This window comes from Nothobranchius furzeri, chromosome 11, assembly GCF_043380555.1.
Source record: "Nothobranchius furzeri strain GRZ-AD chromosome 11, NfurGRZ-RIMD1, whole genome shotgun sequence".
Lineage (NCBI taxonomy): Eukaryota > Metazoa > Chordata > Actinopteri > Cyprinodontiformes > Nothobranchiidae > Nothobranchius > Nothobranchius furzeri.
This window is the reverse complement of record NC_091751.1, coordinates 69343505-69369891: the sequence shown is the minus strand read 5'-3', so window position 1 is coordinate 69369891 and position 26387 is coordinate 69343505. Positions and strand designations below refer to the sequence as shown.

Below are 26387 nucleotides of genomic sequence, written 5' to 3'. Positions count from 1 at the left end.
CACCTTAGTTACACCATACATTTAGTGTTAAGTTAGTCTAGTTTAATTTGTTTAGTAATAAATCTTTAAACTTTTAAATCTCGACTCTCTCTTCTGTTGTCTCTCAGTTAATACGAAGTGGTTACATAATCCCTGCAATAAAAAGTTCCAGTCTTCTGGTTAAAAAGTACCCACAGATCCTTAAGATTGATTTCATATTTACTATGGAATCTTATGTCTTATGGCTCATGAAATAACATGTAAATTAAACCATTACATAATATAACCGATCATCTGAATAATGGATTAATTTAAGCTGCAAGAACGAGACTGAGCGTGCTGTTTACAGTGGTAACAAGCAACAAGTATGGACTCTCACGCTTCCAACGGCGCGGCTGTGTCGGTGATGACATCAAGATCACAAGCCCTATTTCTGCCTGAGCATGTTGTTGGGTTTAAAGTTTACTGGGATTTTGTGTTTGGAGAAGAATCTTCAAAATTTCTGAGACTCCTGCCACATATGGAATGACAGTGCCTTTGCACCTGTTGTCCTTTTCTTTGCTGGTTGCTGCTTTGGACGCGTTTCCAGACTTCTTTGTAGATTTCACAAATGCCCAGTTAGGATGACTGCAATTTTGGGAAGCTTTCTTGATGTGTTTTTCTTCCTTTTGTTTTCCTTCAGTCTTTGTGAGAATGTTCTCAGCCTGATGGTGTAAAGTCCTGATTAGACATTTTGTGTTCCAGTGGGTGATGTGAGTCAATATGCAAATACTTGTCTGTGTGAGTGGGTTTCCTGTAGACTTCAATGCTGAGACTTCCATCTTGTTTAATTTGCACAGCACAGTCCAAGAAGGGCAGTTGGTTGTTGTGTGCATCTTCCCTGGTGAACTAAATGTTCTTGTCCATGGCATTAATGTGCTTGGTAAAGTATTCTACTTCATTTGTGAGGATTTTGATCCGTGTGTCGTCCACATACCTAAACCAGTGGTTTGCTGTTGTTCCATTGTAGGAGTTCAATGCTCTGGTTTCCACTTCCTTTGTGTAAATGTTGGCGATGATAGGTGATACTGGGGAGCCCATGGCACATCCATGTTTTTGTCTGTAAAACTTGTCATTGTGTTTGAAGTAGGTGATAGAAAGGCAGAGGTCTAGGAGGGTACAGATCTGGTCTGGAGCCAGTTTTGTCCTCTCGTTTAAGAAATCATATGTTTCCAGCTGTTTCCTAACTGCTTCCACTGCTTTGTCTGTGGGTATACATGTGAAGAGTGAAGTGACATCAAATGAGACAATGGTTTCCCCTGGGGCCAGTTTGAGATCTTGAACTTTCTTTGCAAATCCACAGAATTCTGTATGTGATGTTGGCTCTTTCCAAACAGCGGAGCCAGGATGGTGGAGAGATGTTTTGCAAAGTTGTATATGACCGAGTTGATGCTGCTGAGGGTCTGAGTGGTGTTCCTTCCTTTTGAATCTTCGGAAGACCATATATACATGGGGTGGCTTCTCCTGGATAGAGTCTGTAGTAAAATGAGCGGTTGATTACTTTGTCCTTTAGCAGTTTCTGTAAATGGTCCGTGATTTTCTTCTTGCATCCGCTTGTCGGGTGCCTCTTTAGAACTTCATATGTGGTGCTGTTGCTACAAGTGTGGTGATTTGTAATCTGTTGAAATCAGAATAACCGTACAACGTCCCTTGTCTGCAGGTAAAATTGTGATGTTCTGGTCTCTGCTGAGGGAGGAGACGGCTTTTCTTTCCTGTGGGTACACGTTAGAAGGTGGAGTCTTCACATTTGAGAGAGCTGCTGTAATCCTGATCCTCAGTTCTTCGGCTTCTGTTTCCCTCAGATTGTTGTTTTTATTGCAGATTCTGTGGCAGTGATGAAGTCTACTGTGGGGATGTGTTATGGAGAAATGGCGAAATCTTAGTAAATACTCTATATAGTATACTCTATATAGTAAGAGATAAACTTTATTGTCTTCATCTTAGTGAATCTATAATTAATTCAATAGGTGAACTAGTAGTAGCACATTCCATGTCAATAAAAGTAAAAAGTTATTATCAGGAGAGGGAGACTCTTTAAGCAGCAGTGTGCTAGACGATGGCCCCCTCCATGAGGCCACCACAGCTCAGCAGAACATCATTGTAGCTTCTTCTGGGGAGAAAAACACTTAGAGAAAAAATAAAGTTAACAGCTGAAATAGCAGGAAATAATGCAATTAAGAGAGAAATTGTAGAAGAAAGCAGTAGAGTGTGGAAAGTGGTCATCATGTCCTCCAGCAGTCTAAGCCTATAGCAGCATAACTACAGAGATAACTCTGGATAACCTAGCCTTTTAGATGGAGGCCTGTTGGAGGCAGGGCAAGGGAGAGCCGTCTTTACCGACTGTACACTCCACCTCCCTCTACTCCCCCACTTGTCCAGATCTGGACAACATCAGATTTTAACCATAGGCCCTATCAAATAAAAATGTTTTAAGCCTAGTCTTAAAAGTAGACAAGATGTCTGCCTCATGGACTAAAGCTGGGAGTTGGTTCCACAGGAGAGGAGCCTGATAGCTAAAAGATCTGCCTCCCATCCTATTTTGAGATATTCTAGGAACGACCAGTAAACTTGCTCTGTTAGAATGTATTGCAACGGTTTCACTCCTGGGTTGGTTTAGTTGGTATAATGGGGTGCCAGTCAGGTCTCTCTTCTGACTTATGGGATTATTGTGTGTTAAGAAATTTGCTTTGTACCCAGTATTTCCTTCGTCACACAAGGACATATACTTAAAATTTATTAGCAAACACCCTTAATTTCTGTAAAAAGTGAGCACAACCAACAGAATAAGAAATTCAGCACAGTCCATGAAGACAAATCAGTCTTGACTTTGATTTTGTTGTCAAAGTCAAAGTCATTATTGTCATATTCTACCGCATGTGCAGGGCATACGGAGAAATGAAATTCAGTTTCAGCACACACAATTCAAAGATCAGACATACGTGGGTAAGACACATAACAAGAATTGGTGACTGCGGTCATTCGCAACATGAGTCGCGCTACCTTAATAGATAGATGAAGAGGGTGTTACATGAGGGAAGTTCAGGGAGGGAGAAAAAAGGCATTAACAGGGTTACACCAGCAGGGTGCAGCCCTCCAATGCAAAAAAACACCCGACATGTAAGCAACAAACGTCACAGTTCACAACATGAGACCCAGTAGGTAGGGGGGAGGGGCTGGGATCCTGGTTCCTCAGCGGGGGCGGCCTGTATGGCGCTCAACCAGCTGGCTCCGCAGGTGGGAGGGAGGTCATGGGGAAGCACAAAGAGCAGTGAGTCCTTTAGCTTGATGACCTCGGTGGAGACCTCAATCTGAAGGCGGGGTGGGGGGTGGGGTGGGGGGTGGATAGAGAATCACAGCATTTGTCTGCATTCCTTCCAGCGTGGGGGTTTTGCATGCAACTCCAAGGCTGCTTATGGCGTCAGAAAAGGTGATTGCAGAGGAAATGCAGAGAAGCGCTCTGTAGGCAGACGGGACAAAAAAGAGCCTTGGGAAGACACAGATAAGGGAGGAAAGGCAGAAGCGTCTGCTCCCTGTGAGCGCCAGAGAAGAACCATTTTTATTTCCTTTTTTTATCTTCTTATTTCTTTGTAGTTTAGACAGCCATGGATAAGGAGTCACTTGACAGTGGTGTGAATGACTCTTCGAACAGGACACAGGACATAATTCAGAAAAGTATTCTCCTCTGGGATGAGAGGTGAATTGCACGCCATCACAGGGAGACGTTCCACATGCTGACACATTGCTCTAGCACTTTTAACATGAGCTCTCCTGTCTCCAAAAACACAACACATCCAAGGGATCAATGGCCTTGTTGGATGGATCCAAATATGTGTCTGATTCTCAGTGTCTTGCAGGTAAATGATTGGGGAAAAAACCAGGGGAGCTACAGTGAGGCCTTCCTTTTGAAGGTGAACTTGGGCGTGGCGCACAGGTGCTGAGCATTTGCCATCAAGGCAGAGAGGAGGCAGGAAATGAGCAATGGGGTGCACCACAGGTGGTCACAGTATGTATGGAACTGTTTTATGATAGCGCTTGATTATTGAGAGCTTTATATGTGAGAAGGAGGATCTTAAAATCTATTCTGAATTTAACAGGCAGCCAATGTAGGGATGCTAAGACAGGAGAGATATGATCTCTCTTTTTAATTCTCATCAGAACTCTAGCTGCAGCATTTTGGACAAGCTTCAGTTTCAGAATGTAGCACATGCTGTTAAATTCACAGGTCAGCTAACTGTAAAAATTTAACTGTTAAACTAATCCTACTCAAAAAAACAGGTGTGTAGACATTTCAGCTGTCCAGTTCTTTTAACTATGTTCAGAGATTTCAGTTTTCTGTTGTTTCGGATTTTTTTTTCTGCATTCTTCATAACTTCTTGTTCTTTATTACACTAGTTAGTGATTTTTGCTTCTTTTTTTCCCCCATGTTCTGTCTGTGATTTTTGCTTCTAAATAGCCTATATTTGTATACTGTTTAATGCCTTCTTAGGGTTCTACAACCCCCCAAGGTGCTTCACAACACAATCAGCCATTCACACACTCACACACACGTTTACATGCTGGTGGGGATGAGCTACAATGTAGGTACAGCTGCCCTGGGGCCAGGGCCAGATTAACACTTTGTTGTACCCTGGGCAACAATATTAAAGGGCCCCATCATCACGACCCAAGGATCACCATAATATGGTCACATACAGAATATTTTACTGTAAGGCTGCACAATATATCGAAAAATTATCGTCATCGGGATTAGGGTTGTCACGGTAACCGGTATAGCGGTAAACCCCGGTAAAAAAGTTGACAATAAAAATAACCGTCCAGTTTTTAAAAAACTATATTATCTCGGTGGGTTTACCGTGGCCGCGGTTTCGGCGCGATGACCCTTACCAGCCACCGTCGCTTCAGCTGAAGTTCCCGCGGCGCGCACACGCACTTTTTAATTTGCAACGGCACCAAAACTTTGAAGCTGAAATAATGGCCGAAGGAGGAGACGGCAGCGCCCAGGACATCCAACAGCCCTCAAAGAAGACTAAATCGGAAGTATGGGCATATTTTGGATTTCTGAAAAACGCTGAGGGACAGTTAATAGAAGACTGCTATCCCGTTTGCAGAACATGCAGGAAACAAGTGTCTGCAAAAGGCAGCAACACTTCGAATCTAATGGCACATCTGCGTGACCATCACCCACGTCTCTACAGCCAGTGCAAGGTAAGTTAACATTAGCATTTTAGCTTAAATGCATGACGTGAGGACTTTTGGTTGAGGGAGAATGCAACGAGTCACTAAATAGTGCAGCCGCAGCGTCCTCTGCCAGCATTTAAACCGTGTCACGGACACCCTGTTGCTGGATGAAGCATCTTATTTGTTGATGATGAAGAGAAATATACAATTAGTTCCTTGTCATTGATTTGTTTACTTATTCAATGCCATTTATACTTGAACATTTGGATTTGATTACATAGTGTAGTAGTTATTTTAGTAATTTGTTTAAAGTGGCTATTTGTTTTAAATACATATTTTTTAAGGTTGACTTGTACAGTGCTCAAGTTAAGTGTGGACTGGAGTTTTAGATTTTCATTTTGATAATGAAGAAAACAAGTATATGAGAAAACAAGTGGTGTTTCTTTGATTTGTTTACATATTGTTTATGTTTTGAATGTTTGGATTTGTATCATTTAAACCTGCAGTGACTACTGTAACATGTTCCAGAAAAATAAGCTATTTGTTCCTTTACTAGTGAAAAGTTGCACTTTTGCTAAGGCTTTGTGTTATTTTAGGTTTAATAAACACTGTTAAACCTTTTCAAAACTATTTCAGTTTGTGTAGAACAGGACTATCAATGCTTTCTGAACATATGCAACACCGTTTAAAAAATACCGCGATAATACCGAAAACCGTGATAATTTTGGTCACAATAACCGTGAGGTTAAATTTTTATACCGTGACAACCCTAATCGGGATAACAGGACGTGCGATAGGCCCATCGCAAAACACGGCAAAAACAGCGATAAATGTTTGGTTCAAACATTTCCATCCGTGTCATACATCAGCTTTTTGTAAACCAGCTCTGTTTTTTATGCGGAAGTATTATTTGACCAATAAAATGTAGTCCTTCTGATATGCGGCCAATCAGATGGGTCCGTTCACGTAATACGCCCGCCCCCTACATAGACCCTTTTGGAAAGCAACGCCCGAACTGAGTTAGCGGCGCTGTTCCCTTGTACGTCATGCTGGCTCAGAGCAACGAACGCACTTTGTGCTGATGTATCTGGATTCAGCGCTGCTTTCAAACGTGAACGTGAGTTCGCTCGGTGTCGTTAGTCATTTTTACCGGGCTGACTCCGACATGTGCCGGTGAACCAACCCACCTTCATGTCGCCAGTGTTGTCATGATAGTCTCATTTTATGAAAAGCATCTGAAGAGATGTCTTCTTATAAACGTGAATACAGAAAATGGCATGAATACAGAAAAAAACACATAAATGATAATAAAATAAAAAACTTAAAGGACAACGTGGATAATTTTCTCTTTTTTTCTTCTTATTTTAAAGTACTGCGGAAGTATTGGATCATGACTCTGTAGATACTCTAAACCAAATGACTTGGATAGGGAGCTAAAATATTAGATCAGAATGTCCCTAATTTAAATGATAAAAATGTATGTGTATTTTGACTAAGTTTGTTATGTAATTTGAGATTTATTTCCTCTTAAAAACAATAAATCTGATGTCACTTGTCAGCAAAACAACTTCTCCCCTAGCGGAGCTGCCACTTTCCACATGGCCAGATCCATAGTGTTTTTCTCCACGGTCCATTCACCTTTCACCCTTGAAGAAGAATATGAAGCTTGCTAAACTCAGACATTTGCTTGTGCTGGCCTAGATGGGAAAATGCCATAACAGGACTACAACCACTGAGCTACTTTCGTTGGGAACATCCAATACACTATCACCCCCACCACCCCATTGTCTCTTACCAGTCCTGGACAGCATTGAAAGACTCTTCATTGGTGATGTCATACATGAGAATGAAGCCCATGGCTCCTCTGTAGTAGGCTGTGGTGATTGTCCTGTAGCGCTCCTGTCCAGCAGTGTCCTTCACAGAGATAGCAAACACAAACCCAAAGGTTTATTATTCTGAGGAGGATCGCTGGGCAGAGACCTTTGAAGAGGCAGGTGCTCAAGGTATAAGAAATAGGCACATACAGAGCAAGATTTTTCAATAGATTCATTATCCAATAAGGTAATGAAAATTCAAGTTATGAATGTCTTATTCTTTTGCATGTTTGTCACACAAAATGTTTCTGATCATCAAACACATTTGACCATCAGTCAAAGATAACACAAGTAAACACAAAATGCAGTTTTGAAATGATGGTTTTTTTTATTATTTAGAGAGAGAACAAAATCCAAACCTACATTGCCCTGTGTGAAAAAGTAATTGCCCTCTGAACCTAATAACTGGTTGGGCCTCCCTTAGCAGCAATAACTGCAATCAAGCGTTTGCGATAACTTGCTACGAGTCTTTTACAGTGCTCTGGAGGAATTTTGGCCCACTCATCTTTGCAGAATTGTTGTAATTCAGCTTTATTTGAGGGTTTTCTAGCATGAACCGCCGTTTTAAGGTCATGCCATAGCATCTCAATAGGATTCAGGTCAGGACTTTGACCAGGCCACTCAAGTCTTCATTTTGTTGTTCTTCAGCCGTTCAGAGGTGGATTTGCTGGTGTGTTTTGGGTCATTGTCCTGCTGCAGCACCCAAGATGGCTTCAGCTTTAGTTGACGAACAGATGGCCGGACATTCTTCTTCAGGATGTTTTGGTAGACGGTAGAATTCATGGTTCCATTTATCACAGCAAGCCTTCCAGTTCTTGAAGCAGCAACACAACCCCAGACCATCACACTACCACCACCATATTTTACTGTTGGTATGATGTTCTTTGTCTGAAATGCTGCGTTACTTCTACGCCAGATGTAACGGGACATTTGCCTTTCAAGTTCAACCTTTGTCTCATCGGTCCACAAGGTATTTTCCCAAAAGTCTTGGCAATCATTGAGATGTTTCTTAGCAAAACTGAGATGAGCCCTAATGTTCTTTTTGCTTAACAGAGGTTTGCGTCTTGGAAATCTGCCATGCAGGCCATTTTTGCCCAGTCTTTTTCTTACGGTGGAGCCGTGAACACTGACCTTAATTGAAGCAAGTGAGGCCTGCAGTTCTTTAGAAGTTGTCCTGGGGTCTTTTGTGACCTCTCGGATGAGTTGTCTCTTCGCTCTTGGGGTAATTTTGGTCGGCCGCCCACTCCTGGAAAGGTTCACCACTGTTCCATGTTGTTGCCATTTGTGGATAATGGCTCTCACTGTGGTTCGCTGGAGTCCCAAAGCTTTAGAAATGGCTTTATAACCATTACCAGACTGATAGATCTCAAGTACTTTTGTTCTCTTTTGGTCTTGAATTTCTTTGGATCTTGGCATGATGTCTAGCTTTTGAGGTGCTTTTGGTCTACTTCTCTGTGTCAGGCAGCTCTTATTTAAGTGATTTCTTGATTGAAACAGGTGTGGCAGTAATCAGGCTTGGGGGTGGCTACAGAACTCAGGTGTGAAACACCACAGTTGGGTTATTTTTTAACAAGGGGGCAATTACTTTTTCACACAGGGCAATGTAGGTTTGGATTTTGTTCTCTCCCTAAATAATAAAAACCATCATTTCAAAACTGCATTTTGTGTTTACTTGTGTTATCTTTGACTAATGGTTAAACGGGTTTGACGATCAGAAACATTTTGTGTGACAAACATGCAAAAGAATAAGAAATCAGGAAGGGGACAAATAGTTTTTCACACCACTGTAAGGTAAATATTAGCAAGACCCAGATCTTAACAATTAACTACAACCCACCAAAAGTAATTCAAGAATCATGTCCGTTTAATTGGAAGTTGAAAAAAAAAAGTTACCCAGGGGTCACAATCACTAAAAATATAACTAAATTATATAAGGCCAGTTATATTTGGATAAATCAGGAAATACCAAAAGACATTAAAAGATGGTCCATATTAGTGCTAGACTTTAGCTGAAGGATCGATATAGTCAGAATGAATGTGCTACCGAGACTCATATCTGTTCTAGGCCCTATCTATAGAGGTACCCCGACAACAATTTGTAAGCTGGAACAGAATATATGCAGGTTTGTTTGGGGAGACAAGAGGCCTAGAATAAGAATGGATACTCTCTAGCTGCCTAGCAAGAAGGTGGAATGGGAATCCCACATATCAAAGAGTGCTATCACGCAGCACAATTAAGATATATTGTAGATTGGTGCAAACCAGATTATACTTTAAAAATGGAAAGAATTGGAGATAAACTGGGGAGATAACCCAAAACAGAGCATTTTAGGTGAAGAGAAAAATATACAAGAAAGCCAAAAATCAGATGGATGGGATTACAAACTTCCCATTTAAAATATGGCTCAGTTTAATTAGGAGAAAAAAATACAGAAAGACATAACACTAATGAGGTGGATGGCAAATGACAGTAACTTCACACCTAATAAATATAACATTGGGTTTAAACAATGGGAGAATAAAGTAGCCTGGCCTGCCAGACTCCTCCTCTGTTTAATTCTGCACAGAGAAAGGGTCTGTGAACTCTCCTATTAGAGTAATCCAACCCTGTGAGAATTCTAACTGAGCCAATCAGCACTGAGTAGCGTACGTCACACCATGACGCTGAGTTTGTCATAAACATGGCAACTGAAGTGGAGTCCGCTGCAGCTCTTTCCTCTGTTCTAAATGACATGAGGGGGCGGGACTAGCCAGCTCAAAAATAACCAATCACAAAAAAGACAGAAATGCCGACTGTACCACGCGATGCTGTGGTTTTTAGCTGTAGTCAAAAATTGAGTCTGGAAACAGCGCAAACATCTTTTTTATTTTTTTAAGAAGAAAGGCTTTAAGCACTTCTACTTGTGACTTTAATGCTCATAGTGAGCTGTGGGGGGCTTGTCATACTGGCGGGAATGGCAGGGTGTTGGAGGACATGTTGGATGAGTCTGGGTTGGTAGTATTGAATGATGGCATCCATACTTGGTTTAAGGGGGATGGTCTATGCTTGTCAGCCTTGGACTTGACGTTAGCTTTGGCAGACTTGGCCATGGTGGCATGTGGGTGGGAGGTTTTGAGCCAGCTGGCTATGAAGAGTGATCATTGTCCTGTGCTGAGCATCTTTGGTAGGGGTATGGTGGAGGGCTCTGGCTCGATGGCCCTTGGGTTAAATTATAAACATGCTTGTTGGCCCTTGTAAAGATGGGAATTGGAGAATGCCATCTGTCGGCTGAGAGGGGGAGACGACATAGATGGCTGGTACTCTGCTGTCTCAGGTTGCATGCGGTCAGTGGCGGAGGTCCATATTCCCAGGAAGTGTGCACCTGTTGGTCGGTCTATAGTCCCGTGGTGGTCAGAGGCTTGTAGTCTGGCTATTCGGGATAGGAATAGGGTTTACAGGCCTCTTAGGAAACACCCAGTGGAGGCTAACGCAGTTAGGTTCAAGAGGTTGAGGGTGGTGGCTCGGAGGGTTGTGAAGGATGCGAAGAGGGCTGGTTGGCAGGATTTCTGTAGCGGACTGGGGCCCTGTACGTCTGTGCGGTGCTTGTGGGGCATGGTCCGCAGGATGTCTGGGGCAGGGGTACAACGTGGACTTCCAGTGCTAGATGTTGGGGGCAGGTCGGTGGTGGGGATAAGGAGAAGGCTGATGTGCTGGTTGCACATTTCCAGAGGGTTCATAGTTCAGCAAATATCCTGGATGAAGACTTTGTTCTTAGACAGGGATTGCTGAGAGGTATTACATGTGATCTGTGGGGAGATGTGGACGACCAGAAGGACTTGAATCTTTATTTCTCGATGGATGAGCGGCAAGCTGCGATCCGTTTTGGACAAGACACTAGTCTGTGGAGGGATGGTCTGGGCTATCCACTGTTCCAACATGCGGGAGATCTCTTCCTCAAAGAGGTCTTGTCCTTGTTTAATGCGGTTTGGGTGTCTTGACGGTTACCCGCAAAATGACGATTCAGTGATTGTGGCTTTCCTTCGACCGGGGAAGCCCCCTGGAGCTCCAGATTCTTGCAGGCCTATTGCTCTGACTTCTGTGGTCTGTAATGTGATTGAACATATGGTCTCCACACAACTGGTGTATTTCTTGGAGAACTCAGGTTTTTTTGCCCTGAGTCAGAGCGGGTTTCGCCGGGGGAGGTCCACGATGGGCACCGTTGCCCCGCTGGATTTGGATGTTGAGGGCGCTGGCGAACAGGGAGGCGGTGTTGGCAGTGTTTTTAGAAATTGAGAAGGCATATGATTTGTTGTGGGCGGATGGGCTCCTGATGTCCCTTTACGAAGTGGGGGTACGAGGAAGGATGTTACACTGGATAGGAGGTTATTTAAGAGATCGGATGATCCAGGTGAGGGTGGGTTCCATTATTTCGGAGTCGGTTGAGGTGGACAATGGGGTGCCGCAAGGCAGTGTCATCAGCCCTGTGCGGTTCAATGTCTTGGTTAATGGGATGTTCGTCTTCTTGGGTGGTGGTTTTGGTAGGTCTCTGTTTGCCAATGGTGGTGCTTTCTGGAAGCGTGGTCGGAACCTTCGTTTTGTTTTTCACAAGGTCCAGGAGGGGTTGGATGGGGTGGTGGCCTGGGCTCAGAGATGGGGTTTTCGGTTGTCCTCGTCCAAGACCAAATTTCTGGTTTTTGGTTTTAAGAGGTCTGTGCCTTGTGAGGGTTTGATGTTAGGTGGGCACATGCTGGAGCGGGTGTCATGCTATAGGTACTTAGGCCTGTGGTTGGATGACAAGTACACGTGGGGGAAACATGTGCACTTTTTGGTAGCCAGGTGTGGCCGTGTGCTGAATATCTTGCGTTGTCTGGCCGGTACTGATTGGGGGGCTTCCAGGGACACCTTGCTGCAGGTTTATAGGGGCATGCTTAGATCGTCCTTGGACTATGGCTGTCTATTGTATGGATCTGCAGCGCCTACTACCCTGAAGCTGCTTGATGGGCTGCAGGCTGCTGCCTTGCGGGTGTGTAGTGTGGCGCTTCGGTCTACCCCTGTTGCTGCCCTCCTCGTAGAGGTGGGTGAAACGCTGTTGGGAGTTCCGTCGCATTAACCTGGGGCTACGCTATCTGATGAAGGTTAAGGGTATGGGTGTGGATAGCCCGTGATCTGAGCTGTTGGTTGGTCACTGGGAGTTATGTGGGGGCGGGTGTCTAGGGACGGCTTTCCTGAACGGCTGAGGAATCTGGCGGTGGGGAGGGGCTTCCGTGACTGGTCGGTTCACTCTCATTTGGTGTGGCCTGAGGTTTCGCCCTTGCTACTGCCGGTCCCTGGAGTGGACCCTGACGGTTTGTGCCGGTGTGGGGTGCTGGATACAGTCAAATATGTTTTGCATGAGTGTCCCGATTACTTTGTCGAGAGGAGGGCACTGTTAGGGTTTTTGGGTTCTGTGGGAGTGGAGGTTTTTAGCTTGCAACCCTTGTTGAGGGTGGAGGATGGGCAGTGTGTGGGCGCGCTGATGGCTTTCTTGCATCAGGTCGTGTGTACGCGAGGGTGTGATCGTTACTGTGTAAACAGTAGGTTGCTGTGGCAGCAATACGTCGGATAGGTCTCTAGTCTGCCTTACAACTGAAGAAGAAGAAGAAATCCAGCAAGCGCCAGGATCGTCTCCTAACTAGGATTCAGCTGTGGGATCGGAGTGCCTCCAGTGCAAAGCTTGATCAGGAATGGCAGCAGGCAGGTGTGAGCACATCTGCATGCACAGTGAGGGAAAGACTTTTGGAAGATGGCTTGGTGTCAAGAAGGGCAACAAAGAAGCCACTTCTCTCTCTCAAAAAAAAAAAACACCAGGTACAGATTGATTTTCTCCAGAAAGTACGGCGAAGGGACTTCTGAGGACTGGGGCTAAGTCATATTCTCCGATGAAGCCCCTTTCCAATTCTTTGGGGCATCTGGAAAAAGACTTGTCCGGAGAATAAAAGGTGAACGCTACCATCAGTCCTGTGTCATGCCAACAGTAAAGCATCCTGAGACCATTCATGTATGGGGTTGCTTCTCATCAAAGGGAGTGGTTCACCCACAATTTTGCCAAAAAACACAGCCATGAATAAAGAACGGTACCAAAACAACCTCCGACAGCAACTTCTTCCAACAATCCAACAACAGTTTGGTGAAGAACAATGCAACAAACGTTGAAAGTTTGAGTCCATGGCCTGAAAACTCTCCAGATCTTAATCCCATTGAGAACTTGTATCAATCCTCAAGAGGCAGGTGGACAAACAAAAACCCACTAATTCTGACAAACTCCAAGAAGTGATTATGAAAGAATGGGTTGCTATCACCCAGGATTTGGCCCAGATGTTGATTAAGAGCATGCCCAATCAAATTGCAAAGGTCCTGAAAAAGAAGGCCAACACTGCAAATACTCTTTGCATAAATGTTGTGTAATTGTTGATAAAAGCCTTTGAAAAATATGAAGTGCTTGTAATCATATTTCAGTACATCACAGAAACAACTGAAACAAAGATTTAAAAGTAGTTAAGCAGCAAACTTTCTGAAAACTAATATTTGTGTCATTCTCAAAACTTTTGGCCAAGACTGTACACAATATTACTTCGAAGAAGAAGAAAATATAATTTCTATAGCTCCTCTCAAGATAAAAAATCATGAGGCGCTTCACAAAAACAAAAAATGTAAAAATATAAAAAAAGAATTTAGAAAATGGTTAAACATATATTTAAAATTTGCAAAAATAGGCAATTGTGATTTAAAAGAAAAATGTTAAGAAAGAGAGAGAGTGAACAGGAAAGAGGGAAATCAGTGGATCCTGAGGAAGGTGGAATAGGTGGGGAGAGCAGAATAAAGAGAGAGAGGTGAAGAAGGTCATACAAAAGCCAGCTTGAACAAGTGAGTCTTCAGCTGCTTTTTAAAGGAGACCACTGAGTCCACTGATCTCAGGCTCAGGGGGAGAGAGGTCCAGAGTCTGGGGGCCACAGCAGCAGATGATCTGTCACCTTTGACCTTTAGCCTGGTGCTGCACAACCAGTAGGCTTTGATCACTGGACCTCAGGGACCTGCTGGGGGTGTAGGGACTAAGAAGATCACCAATGTAAGATGGTGCTTGTCCATGTAAGGCCCTATAGACCAGAACCAGGATCTTGAAATGAACCCTGAAGTTGACTGGCAGCCAGTGAAGCTGGAGGAGAAGCGGGGTGATGTGGGTGTGTCGATAGTGTGATGGTCTTACAGCAGACATTAGTTTTCTCTGTGTCTGCTTTGATTTTAAATGGACTTCCTTCTGATCTGTAATGCAGCTCACTTCCATGCTGGTGATGAAACTTTGATTGGGGCCTCTGTAAAAACTCATTAATGACATGTTTAATTGGTGTGAGTAAATATCCACCCATTACACCCAGAGCACACTGCATGACCCACAGTTAACTAGTCTGTGTGTTGACTCATTCGCTTTCCTACAACCCTGCTCTGAAAACCACAAAACAAGACAGTAGGAGATTCAAAGTGGCAGCTTCTCACCCAGATCTGCAGCTTTATCCTCTTGTCATTCCTGTAGATGGTTTTCACCTTGAAGTCAATGCCCACCGTGCTGACAAACGCTGGTGTAAATGAGTCATCTGCATAGCGGAAGAGGAAGGACGTTTTCCCCACACTGCTGTTGCCAATGATGAGGATTTTAAACATGTAATCAAAGTTCTGGTCTGAGGACTCCTTCTGTCCATATACGGCATTTGCTGACGCCATCTGTGGAGAGCACACAGTTCTCAGTTATAGTTTACATACGGGGCCTACAGAAGGACGAAAAGACCCAATCAGCAGCTGTAACATGCCAACCCTCTGTTCGAGTCTAGGAGTTGGGAGGGAGGAAGTAACAATAAGGTGTTGTGGCTTAAATGAAGAAAACAGTCCAGAAGTTACGCTTACAAAACTGGTTTATTTCCAACCCTTAAAAAAACAGAGAAGTTGCAGCTGGAATCCTCCTGAAAAAGGGAAACAAAAATAAAAACTAAAGGAACACATACCACAGCTAAACGAATTACCAGTACCCAAACTGGACCTCTCCTTCTCACCTGAGGACAGCTGGAAAGCAAAATCACCTTTTTACACCAGGGGAAGATCCTTCAATAAGGAGTAAGAAATCACCTGTCCCACTTCTACACAAAGAAGGGGTCAGATCACTTTCCTTGTAGAAAATGAATAGTCACCTCATTCAACAGCTAGGTGTTAGCCTAGTGAACGAGACCAAATTCTTGCTTTGCAAAGTTTGGTCTAGGAACGCTCCACTGGAACCTCTGCAGCCCCTAACAGCATTCTGGCTGGCCAATCACAGCTCTCCAGAGGGGTTTCAAACACAGAAAGAGCTGTGATTGGTCCATAATGGTGGGCCAGTCATAGTGCTCTATCTGCTTAGTGAACAAATCACAGAGCTTTATCCGCTTTGTGGGCCAATCAGGGCACTCTATATGCCTGGTGGGTGGGATGATGCAACAGAGTGAAACAAGATGGCGACAGCTCGTTTGAAACGGCTTTTACATCAATTCTGGATTATTAGAACTTGGGCTTCATTAGAATCAGGAGCAGATAGATGTATTTAAGTGCTTTTGGTTTTAGAAAAAATGATGTGTTTTCTCCTTCTTCAACTGCGGACCGCCTCATTTACCGATAGCTGTTGCGGTGAGTATGTTTTCATTGTCCAGTGGAATGCGGAGATCATTTGAAAGACATTTGAAAGACAACGGTAGAACCCGCCCCACAACCGAGAGCAGTCAATGGAGCGTTGCCAGACTGAATAATACATCTATTTAGTCTGGCTTGCCAGGCTAGCTAGGTGCAGGTTTGTGGTCAGATCAAACCCTCCATCAGCCAGCACCACATCAGCAACTCTCCTTCCTGAGCTAACGACTCACAAAATTGGTGGACCTCCCAGAACTCCGGTTCAGGCTAATTAACCAATTGAGCACAGCTGCAACTGCCTGCTCTGCTAGGTAGAGTAGAAGAGAAGGAAGAAGAGAAAAATAAACCCACATGTATAGCTGCATGTAACCGCAGCAATGAAAATACATAAATTAACCAAAGGACCGAGAATAACACGAATGTTTAGGCTCGTTCAGGATAAACTCTGAGCAACTGCAGGTGAGCTTTAGCTAATTTATTCTCTGTGTGACATCACACCCAGCACCCTCCTCTGAACTAGCTCAAAACACTGCTCCATACTGGTTGGACATGGCTCGCACCAGAGCTATATATAGAGTTGGGACACTCCAATAGAGCTCCGGACGTCACGTGACTCTCAGAGAGTAGACGCCATGTTGGCAGGCAACAAAGGTAAACAAAATGAACGGGATCGGCTTGGATTTTACTTCGTCTGAGTTTACTTCACACTTTAAAACCGAAGAAATCGTTTTATATAGTCAGAAATTAAATAGACTAAACATCTCCGACCCTTACCGTGCCTCTGGGATACTTTTTTAAAACGCCAGAAGCTGTCGGAGCGGACTTCTTACTGGACCTGGCCAGGGAACCCCTAGGGATTCCCCTGGAGGAGCTGGCCCAAGTGGCTGGGGAGAAGGAAGTCTGGGCCTCTCGACGTTACTGCCTCCGCGACCCGACTCCGGATAAGCGGATGAAAATGGATGGATGGACAAATAACAGATTTACATGTAAGTAGTTTAAATAGAGTGCTGTGCTGTTTGAATGTATTAACTGAACGCCAAGAGAAATCACTAGTCTGCAGGGTTTCCCTTACATAAGCGTAGCCGTGGCAGCCCGCCACGGCTGAAATCCCACCACCACGCCTACAAGATCCCAAGCTTTGATTTTTTTTTAGCTGTTTCCCGAGGAAGCAGCGGGAACTACTATGTTGTCGCTTGTGATCACAGCCGGCAGGCAGCAAGAAGGAGCAGGCAGGGCAAGGTGAAGTTACAGCATAAGTTACTGAGTTTAAAATTAGAAAGGCAGCAGTGGACATGATGCTTTTTGGTTTACATGTTTCAATAGCACTAAGATAAACGAGTGTTGACGATCTTGACAGGGTTTCCTCCAGTGCTTATTAGGCCAGATTCTCCTCCCCCCATCAGGCTAAGCATCACTTATTCATGTAAAATGTATTTATTTTTTCATGTCTGACTTTAACCGCATCTAATACTGTATTACGGCGTGAGCGCAACAGCGACAACTTAAGATCGATGTGTGAGCAGCCTGAGAGGTCGGGTGTTTTCATCTGAACCCTTAAAACCTCCAGCAGGCTACGCTGCACTATTGACGTGTAAGCGCGCGGCGCTAACAACTTAGCGACGTGACATGTCTCGGAGAAAGCGTAAAAACATGTTGGACGCTTCTTCTGAAGTGGGAAAATAACAATTCTTCTTAAGCAGAGCACGACGTCGCCTCGGCTCGTTCACGGCCGAGCCAGTGTCGGTACAAGATCTGCTCGAGGTCCGTCGACTGCCGGTGACGTCAGAGTAGTTGATTGGCTGAACATGAACCTTACGGAAGTTACGTAATCACGTTACATTGTTATCACGTTATGTTGGTCCAGGCAAAATTTTCTGTTGGAAAGATGGACAACTTTTACAAAGAAATCCATCATTACCTCTTTGAAAATACACTTTTAGCATAGAGCTGCATGTATATTAGGGCTGAACGATTAACTGCATGTGCAATTAAATTGCGATGTGACAAAAGGAGATTTTCTAATCGCAAAGGCTGCAATTTGGCAGCGAGTGGTTAGCGCAATGCTAATATACGTGGAAAAATCCATAGGAATGCTAATGCTAATATCACCGATTACATTCTTACAAATTATGAATTAGAAACGTGCAAAATGATTACATTTGGAGTCTAATAGAAAGTAAAACTACCATCAATCAAATAAGTACAGACAGGTATTTTAGTAAAGCCAGAAAACTTTTAACTCCAGAGTTTTGGCTAGCAGCTATGAGCGTACCTGAACTACGCATGGACAAGACGTCAAAAACTCTAAACACAAAATACTTCAATAAACGGGACACACTTCTTTCCTGCAAATACTATTTCACAGGTGTTGCTAATACCTATGATCCTTCAAGGGATGTGCTCAAAGAGGAGTTCAACATTATGAATACAATATAGTGTTTTATTTTACAAATACCATTATAAACACAAAATTACGTCTTAATAAACATTATTTTAATAACGAAACTGCTAAATTCTTTCCAACAGTATAGATGTGTGGTGTATTTTGTCCGAGTGGGTTTGCTGTACTTTGACGTCATCGGCAGTCGAAGGACCCCGAGCCGATCTTGCACCCGAGCCGATCTTGCACCGACACCGGACTGAGCTCGATAACATTGACCCAGCACAGCCACTGGGTCGTTGGAGCTGCCCCGTGACTGCCTGATGGAAAACCAGCGGGTTTTATCAGACTCGTAAAGTTTCTTGTTTTTGCTGGGGATCCCTGTATTTTACTGCTCCCTCCTGCAGTCTTCCCCTATTAACATTTAAAATGATTCTGTAAACTCCGTGTATCAATAGAAATAATCTCTGTCTCTGCCAGCTGCAGTAAATGTAGTCTCCAAATAATAAATAAGAGGTGCATTCATCTGTGTATCTCCTTTGATCCGCATTAGTGATATTCTCAGCACCAGAACAATGAAGCAAAGAAACAGATTCCTGATTTTGTTAGTAATTTTATTTATTAGGTGCATCTAACCTGTGCTATTTTTCTCTGAAATGAGATCAAATCAGTGCCTCAATGGGTTCTCCACTCTGCACTAGAAAATTTTACTTTATTTAGAGACGTGTCATAATCCCCACCCCCCACCCCCCGGCCAGCCACACCACCACAGCTGGAAAAATTCCTAGGGGAAACACTGGTCTGATTTTTTTCCGTGAATAAAATAAATACGGCAGGCAGGAGCATCTCAGGATCTGTCTGAGATCTGTCTCGGTGAGACTTTATAATATTAGCATTTGCAATTTTGTTATTAAGGAATGACAAGAAATAAGAATTAACAATAACACAACTATCAATAAATAAATGTCAGAGAGTTACTAAAACAAAAATCTTATGTAACCATTAAAGGTTAAACTGTGTTGTGTGTCCATCTTCATGTTTTCATAGTGGCTGAGTGGAGAGCTGACCAGGAACAACGGTGGCGGCAAATCCCAGTTGGGTCTGTGATGGAGTGATGCACGCCTGGAGTGATCGCCATCTCATCCACAGTAAGCACACACTCTCTTTCCATCTCTGTCAGATTTTTAACCTTCAAACTGAGCATGTCACACACCTCTCCTAACACACCTGGTTCCAGTTTAACAGGCTGCATTTGTCTGTGCAGGGTTCTAACATCAGGCAGAGGGACACTCATGTCCTGAAGAAACCTGCAGCCTGTTGAACCCACTGAAAAACCGAGTTGTACGGCCTCTTTGATTGTCTGTTTACTCCATTTAATGCCTCTTGTGTTTTTCATGCCTATTTGACTTTCTATTTCCTCCCTTAGGTTTTCCAGCTGGGTTCCCTGGTTGCATGGCCTGTTCCTTTCTCCTCCTGGCCCTGACGCCGGCTCCTCATGGCTTCCTGGGATGTCCCTCTCTCCTGATACCATCTCATGTCCCCCCCTCACTTTCCCTTATCTCATTTGCCTCACTGCTGCTGCTGCTTTCCTCATTCTCTGAATTTATAATGGCACTGTTAGAATAAAGAATAATTTTAAAATAAAATAAATAAAAATGTCTTAATATTTCAAAAGATTCGTACCACAGTTTACTTGAGTACAACATGTGTGGTCACTGGTCAGTGGACCACACATGCAGTGGTTCTGCTGTACTTCTCACTGCGGGGTCCTTCCTCCTCCTTGGTTCAGGGCGATGAACAAACACAGCATCAGCCCTGAGTCTCACCTTGCCTTGCCTAAGCTTAGTAAACTGTCCCTCCTCAAAATGTGCCTGTAGAGCGGTGTGTTAGTTTATTTCCTGCCACATTTAACAGTTTAATTGCAGCCTTGTGCAGTTGAGAGCAGAACATGTAGAGCCTTGATAGAAAACATTGGAGAGTGCACGTTAAACTCGCTGCACACAGCTTTTTGTTATTGTGATCTCTGGTCATGGTGAGGTTGCTCCTGCTGACTTGAGCCAACCATTTTCTTCTTCTCTCTGTGTCTTTGGGTAATCCATAATTCTGATTCCTCCCTCAGACCGATTGCTATATGCAGTGCAGCCAACCATGTAAGATATTCAACCTATAAAGGGATTATTAAAATACTATTTTTGTACATATAGAAATATTGAACTGAACCAAGAATATAGAGGTGTAAAATTACATTTTAAAATTTTATCCAACCCTAAAATTAGTCATTTCAAATTTTAACCCACTGACTAATTTTATTTTAATAATAATCAAAATAAAGTTATTCAAAAGAGTTTCATTAGGTCTTGAGTACATTGCTCATAATTAATGATTCAGCTTATTTGTGCATATGTAATGACTAAACATAATGTTGGTAAAATGCTTTATTAAAAATGCTATTATACATGTTGTACAAGTTTGGTGTTCATTTTTTCACAGTTAGCACTTTTTTATCTACTGTGATGAACCATACCGTTTTATTGAAACTTTCTTTTTAATTAGTTGCTATAGAAGACAGATAAACTGGGTTCTAGATGCATGTACTGTCTTCACATAAAAATATGAAGTAATGATTGTAAAATGTATTCTACTGAACATAATAGATCATCATTCAAAGCATAAACAGCTGCATGTTTTCAAAGTAAGCTAGAGCAGAATTCTAGCTTTCAACAAACCACTTTAAAATGGATGTTACAACTCGAGTTTGGGGCTTCTTGTAGGACTTAAAAGTTATTAAATATGCTTATAATAGAGCAGTGTGTTGCATTACTACATCAGATTTATTGCTATAATATATTATAGTAATGTATGTGGTCTAAATGTGTTCTACAGTGTGTTAGGACTGTCGTATTCCTGTAATGTAGAACAGTCACGGGTGTTTGTCTTCCTACAAATGCTCGGAAAAATATAAATTGGCTACTTTGTGAAGGAATTAGGACATAATATATATATAATATATAATATTATTCAATAATTACCACTAATCGCCAGGGGAAATGTGACGAAAATCAGTGACGTTTGGAACTATTGAGGAGCTCCATGAACCACGTGACCGCGAGTCGGCGAGTTCAAAGCGTGTCGTAACTCTGTCTACAGTTCTGAATCACACACCTCCACCTCAGGAGGGATAAGAGGGCGGAAGTAGCGGGGATTAACCGGGCTATGGGCTAAGCGTCGGCTAAAAGGATCCTCTCCTATCAGGGAGGACTATCGGGGCAGGACATGCATCTGAACGCTGCATGGACAGCCTCGCATATATGTATCAAGCATTAAATAACACGTTTATAAATGTGTGTTTGACGGTCTGAACACCCGGTAACTGCACGTAGTTCACCGGCGTCTGGTCTGGCTGGTTCGTTAACAAACCCTAAATAAGTTGCTCTAGGCGGGTAGTAACCTGGTAACCAGGTAGTAAGCGCTGCCACTGTTATTACTGCAGGTAGAACAGGAACTAGCTAGCATCTACCGTTAACACGTACCAGCTAGCTAAGCATCACAGCTATGTCAAATGAAGGTTACTCTTGCTTGTTTACAACTAGATTTTCGGTGTAAACAATAGATCTGGTAGCCAGTACACAACCAGCTGTCAGGTGGTGCATCAAACTCAGCCCTGAGAGGAGAGATGTAAGCAGCGTTTACCCTGAAATGTATGTTTTCCCCTCAGCTTCACTGCAGCGGTTCCCGCAGACACGAGCAACGACCGAGTACACTTAGCAACAGCTTGTAGTAGTAGCGTGATTTGGATGATTAGGATGCCTAAAGCCTGATTTATACTTATCCGTTTGCGTCGGAGCGGTATGGCAAGCCGGTCGGATCACTAATCGCCCACTTTAGAACACGTTAGTTAGTTGACGTGTCTTCATCCCCCGAAATATCTTTCTTGTCTTGGATATTTTTCCATCCGTTATAGGGTTCGATTAATTCTATGGAACCGTTTTTTCTCATTTGGCAAGTCAGTGTTCTACCGTGGAAGTTTTTAAAAAGCAGTTAAAAAATCTAAGAAAGGGAGAGCATGTTTAGTAACTTTTTTATTATCTAGTAGCAACATTCTGTTTTAAGGTATTAGTGATCTTGTGTTTTTAGCTAATTTTTTATGTACTAATCCTTGCATGGATGCATGATATCAATTTTAGCCTTGTTTATGTATTCTTTATTTAACCAGGAAAGTCCCATTGAGATTAAAACCTCATTTTCAAGGGAGTGCTGGACAAGAGGCTGAAAATTTTTACTGTTACTATAGTTTTAGCTACACAGACATGTTGTTTACAAAATTACAGAAGGCAGTTACAACACAGGGAATCCGTCTCCAGGGCTCTGTCTGGTTTTAAATTGTCCTAATTTTACTACATCCTGTCTTTAGTGAGCACAAAGACAATTTTGTTGTACACCTGTGCAATGAAACAATCTTTTATCTTGAATTTCTGAAAATATCAGATATGTAAATAACAATACGGCGTTCTGAAGGGATTTCCGCTGCTTTATTTTATTTTATTTTTTTTTTTTTGCATTTTAAGTGTAAAGACGGCGATTTTGAAGCCGTTAAATAACCAAACATGCTCAAAAGTGGACAAATTGTGATCCGAGCCACATGCCATACAGAAATCCCTTCAGAACGCCGTATTGCATGCCATCTTCATGCAGTCTTTCAGAGCTCCGTTAATCACTACGTTTTTATTAGTCATTGAATGCCGAACTGAGGCATTTCTAGCGCGTCCCCAGAACAGTGCAAAAGCCGGCGCTTTTGACAGCACAAAACGCTGCTTTTTATGACATTCTGGGACTTTTCCAAAGGCGTAAAAGACGGCGATTTTTAAATTATGCAGGCCACTCCCAAAGGTTTTCTCAGCCACTTATTTTAAACTTTGATCGCCCAATCCATGAAGACAAAATACAGACAGCACTAGCATAGATATGGTTTCCTGGTTTCCTGAAGATGCTATTTTATGCTTAAAGAGCAAGTCACCCCCTGCAAGAAACTTACTCCACTCCCACTTCATGTTTGAAAAATGCAACAAATGCTGTTGCCTGGCAGACCGAGAGGGCGGAGCCGCTAACAAATACACACACACACAGGCTCACAACGGCATTGTGACATCATAATGTACCAGGTTACATCACAGCATACCTCTTAGCCAATAGCGGTGGCAGATTTAAATTCAAATACGGTGCAGAGTTTTTACCTGATGACGGCACAATACTGCCAGTTTTAGGCTGAAAATGTACATTTTAACTAAGAGGCACTGAAGTGCCAAATTATTGACCACACATGTCTACAGTACAATTAGACACTCGTTTATTTAGTTGATCAGCAAAAAAAGTTGATTTGGGGGTGACTTGCTCTTCAAATTCACCTAAATGACCTCATATATAGTTCTAATTGTTGCATTGTGTCTCATGTTAAACATAATTGTATTACGGCCACTTGCATTGATATTAATAAAATGAAGACAATGACACGATCTGTCCCTATTAAATAATTAAATAATATTTAAACACTGACTGATGGGATATTTTGAATCAGACTTGTATTAGTTGCATGTATTCACCACTAGGGGGCACCCACACGTAAACCAAAAACCACAGGGGGATTTTTCTAAGTGGGGTTTTATTTGTTAGGAATGTAAAATGACTTTCATCATATGTCAATTTTCTGATTATATGTCAAATAAAATAAAAACTAATAAAATACCCGATGTAATAAACCTGTTCTTTACATATCTGATATTTTTTCATGATCAGAAATTCAAGATTCAAGAGTGTTTAATTGCCATTGCACAGGTGTACAACAACATTGTCTTTGTGCTCACTAAAGACCGCTCACATAAAAATGTAGTAAAATATAAGTAACATTTAAAACCAGACTGAGAGCCCTTGAGACGGATTCCCTGTGTTGTAACTGCCTTCTGTCATTTTTAAAAGCCTGTGTAGCTGAAAAATTTGTAACTGTAACTTTTGCTGCCTCTTGGCCAGGACTCTCTTCAACATTAGTTTTTTAATCTCAATGGGAACTTACTGGTTTTATAAAGAATAAATAAACAAGGCTAAAATTCAACCAAGACACAGTGAGCTTTCTGAAACCTCAAACGATCAGAATGGTGGCGCTTGTGGGTAATAATTTTACTGTGTACTGCTACTAGCATTGATTTTAATAAGATGTCGACATTGCCATTTGTCCTTACTAAATATATGCAATGCCAATCACACGGACTGATAAGACGTTTGGAATCACAGCCGCATCAGTAGTATGTACTCGCCTCAAGGGGGCACCCACGTGTAGGCTTTAATCAAGAGGACTGCCTTTTTCAAACTGGGTTTTGTAATCTCCACTTTATTAGTCACTAATAGAAATTGACTTTCAGATGTTATTTTTCTCATTATATGTCGAATTAAAAATAAACCAATAATTGAACTAAGGAAATTAACCTTTTCTTTACACATTTGACATTGTTTCATGAGCAGAATAACTTCTCAAATTGAAGACCATCCGACCACAAAATTACTTTTGTAAGCCATTCTGTAAAAGGTTCCCTCGTGATGCTTTAAGACACATGGAGCATCACCATGATGCTCATTTCATTCATCATTTTTGCAATTTACAACTCAGCCAAGGTTCCTGTAGTTTTTCTTTAATTTAAATATATTATCATTACCTTATAGGAACAATCATGGGCGTAATTTTCACTTTAGAAATGGGGAGCGGAGGGGGGGGGGGGTATCTTTACAGTATGCTCTAATGGGAAACAGGCTTCAACACAAACTGTTGTTTTCCGCTTGGTCCTAGAGCTCAACCAGTGTCAATTTAATATAACGTAATGTGGTTTTTGGATGGTAAAAAGTGCAGGGGTCAAAACTTGACTTTGGAAAAAAAAGGGGGGGGGGGCGGTATGCCCCCCCCACCCCCCCATTACATCCATGGGAACAATCAGTGGGATAATCTGTGATGAAACAGTTATTTTTTTTCTTTTTAAAGGTTTTTGTGTTTCAAAAAAGGGGCAAATAATTCTCCTTAGCTGGTGGTGTTCTCACAGAGGAGCCCACCACCTCAAAGGACATGTGTGCTTGCTGATCATTTAGTGTGATCCTGCGACCAGATTCACTTACTGTTATAGTCACATGGTCCCAATCTGAAGACGTGTCCGTATTGTTTAGTCTGTTTCTATTTACAGACTCCTAAATGAGAGACCCTTTTAAATGTTCTTTATATTTTGGAGTAAATGCTATATCATTGGTGCTTGCAGACACTCAAAAAGTCTTCTCATTAAACATTCCAAACCCAAGTCCAACAAAAACAACCTAGACTTTTCAATAATTTAAACACTTTTAATCCTGTTCCTCCCTTAAACACATTCAGTCAAGATTATTCATGTGTTGCAGCCTCCAAAAATGATATGAGGTCACAAAACATGGATAACCAATTCTCTCCGCTGCTTAGAGCAGGAGTTCCTAAACATTTTTCCTTTAGGACCCCCTTGGCTGTGTACAAGACAAGCATGGATCCCCAGCCCCAGCATGCATATAAATATGGAAATGTGATCATTTACAAACTGGAAATGACCCGCTCTTGTATAGCATTTTACACGACTAGATTATAATCCAGTCCAGTAGCTGAGTTTAAGACCATGCCATCCCTGTGTCTAGACTGGCCTGCAAACTCACCTGACCTCAACTCCATAGAAAATCTATGGAGTATTGTGAAGAAGAAGATGCAATGCACCAGACCCAGCAATTAGTTTAAATAAGTAGTTTAAATAGAGTGCTGTGCTGTTTGAATGTATAAACTGAACGCCAAGAGAAATCACTAGTCTGATTGTTTTCCGTGAATAAAATAAATATGTCAGGCAGGAGCGTCTCAGGATCTGTCTGAGATCTGTCTCGGTGAGACAGATAATAGCAATCCAAAGTGCTTTTTATGTATGATCTGACAATTGATCAACCATTGCTTAAAAATTAAATACAGCTTAGCCGGTTAATTGCTGAGATCATAAAACACGTAAACGGTAGCACGCAGAACTCACGAGGCAACGTTTTACGTGATGTTTACTTGTTGCTATGAGTAATAAGACAGAAAAAGCCACGCCAAAATAAGTTTAGGAAGCCCACTAAGAATCGTAATGAAAGCATTTAAAATAAATACCATACACAGTTGAGGAAACGTTGGTTTAAGTACCTGATATGAAGCGGTCGCTGCATAAGCGAAAACCTTTACTCTCGGGATCAGGGG

General features: G+C 42.4%; 1 protein-coding gene and 1 long non-coding RNA gene across 2 annotated transcripts in view; one reads left to right on the top strand and one right to left on the bottom strand.

Moving 5' to 3' along the window:
- Nucleotides 1-21947, bottom strand: part of LOC107384483 (ras-related protein Rab-3A) — a 31021-nt gene extending 9074 nt beyond the window's left edge. The window contains exons 1-3 of the mRNA XM_015957758.3: nucleotides 21806-21947; nucleotides 14581-14805; nucleotides 6992-7110 (exon numbers count right to left, since the gene is read on the bottom strand). Of these exons, the coding sequence (XP_015813244.1) occupies nucleotides 6992-7110; nucleotides 14581-14805 (344 nt within the window). The 5' untranslated portion in view covers nucleotides 21806-21947. The remainder of the gene's footprint in view (nucleotides 1-6991; nucleotides 7111-14580; nucleotides 14806-21805) is intronic.
- Nucleotides 19156-19743, top strand: LOC139061881 (uncharacterized). The gene is made up of 3 exons (XR_011515522.1): nucleotides 19156-19263; nucleotides 19380-19456; nucleotides 19542-19743. It is a non-coding gene; the product is annotated as an uncharacterized lncRNA (long non-coding RNA).
- Nucleotides 21948-26387: the final 4440 nt, after the last annotated feature.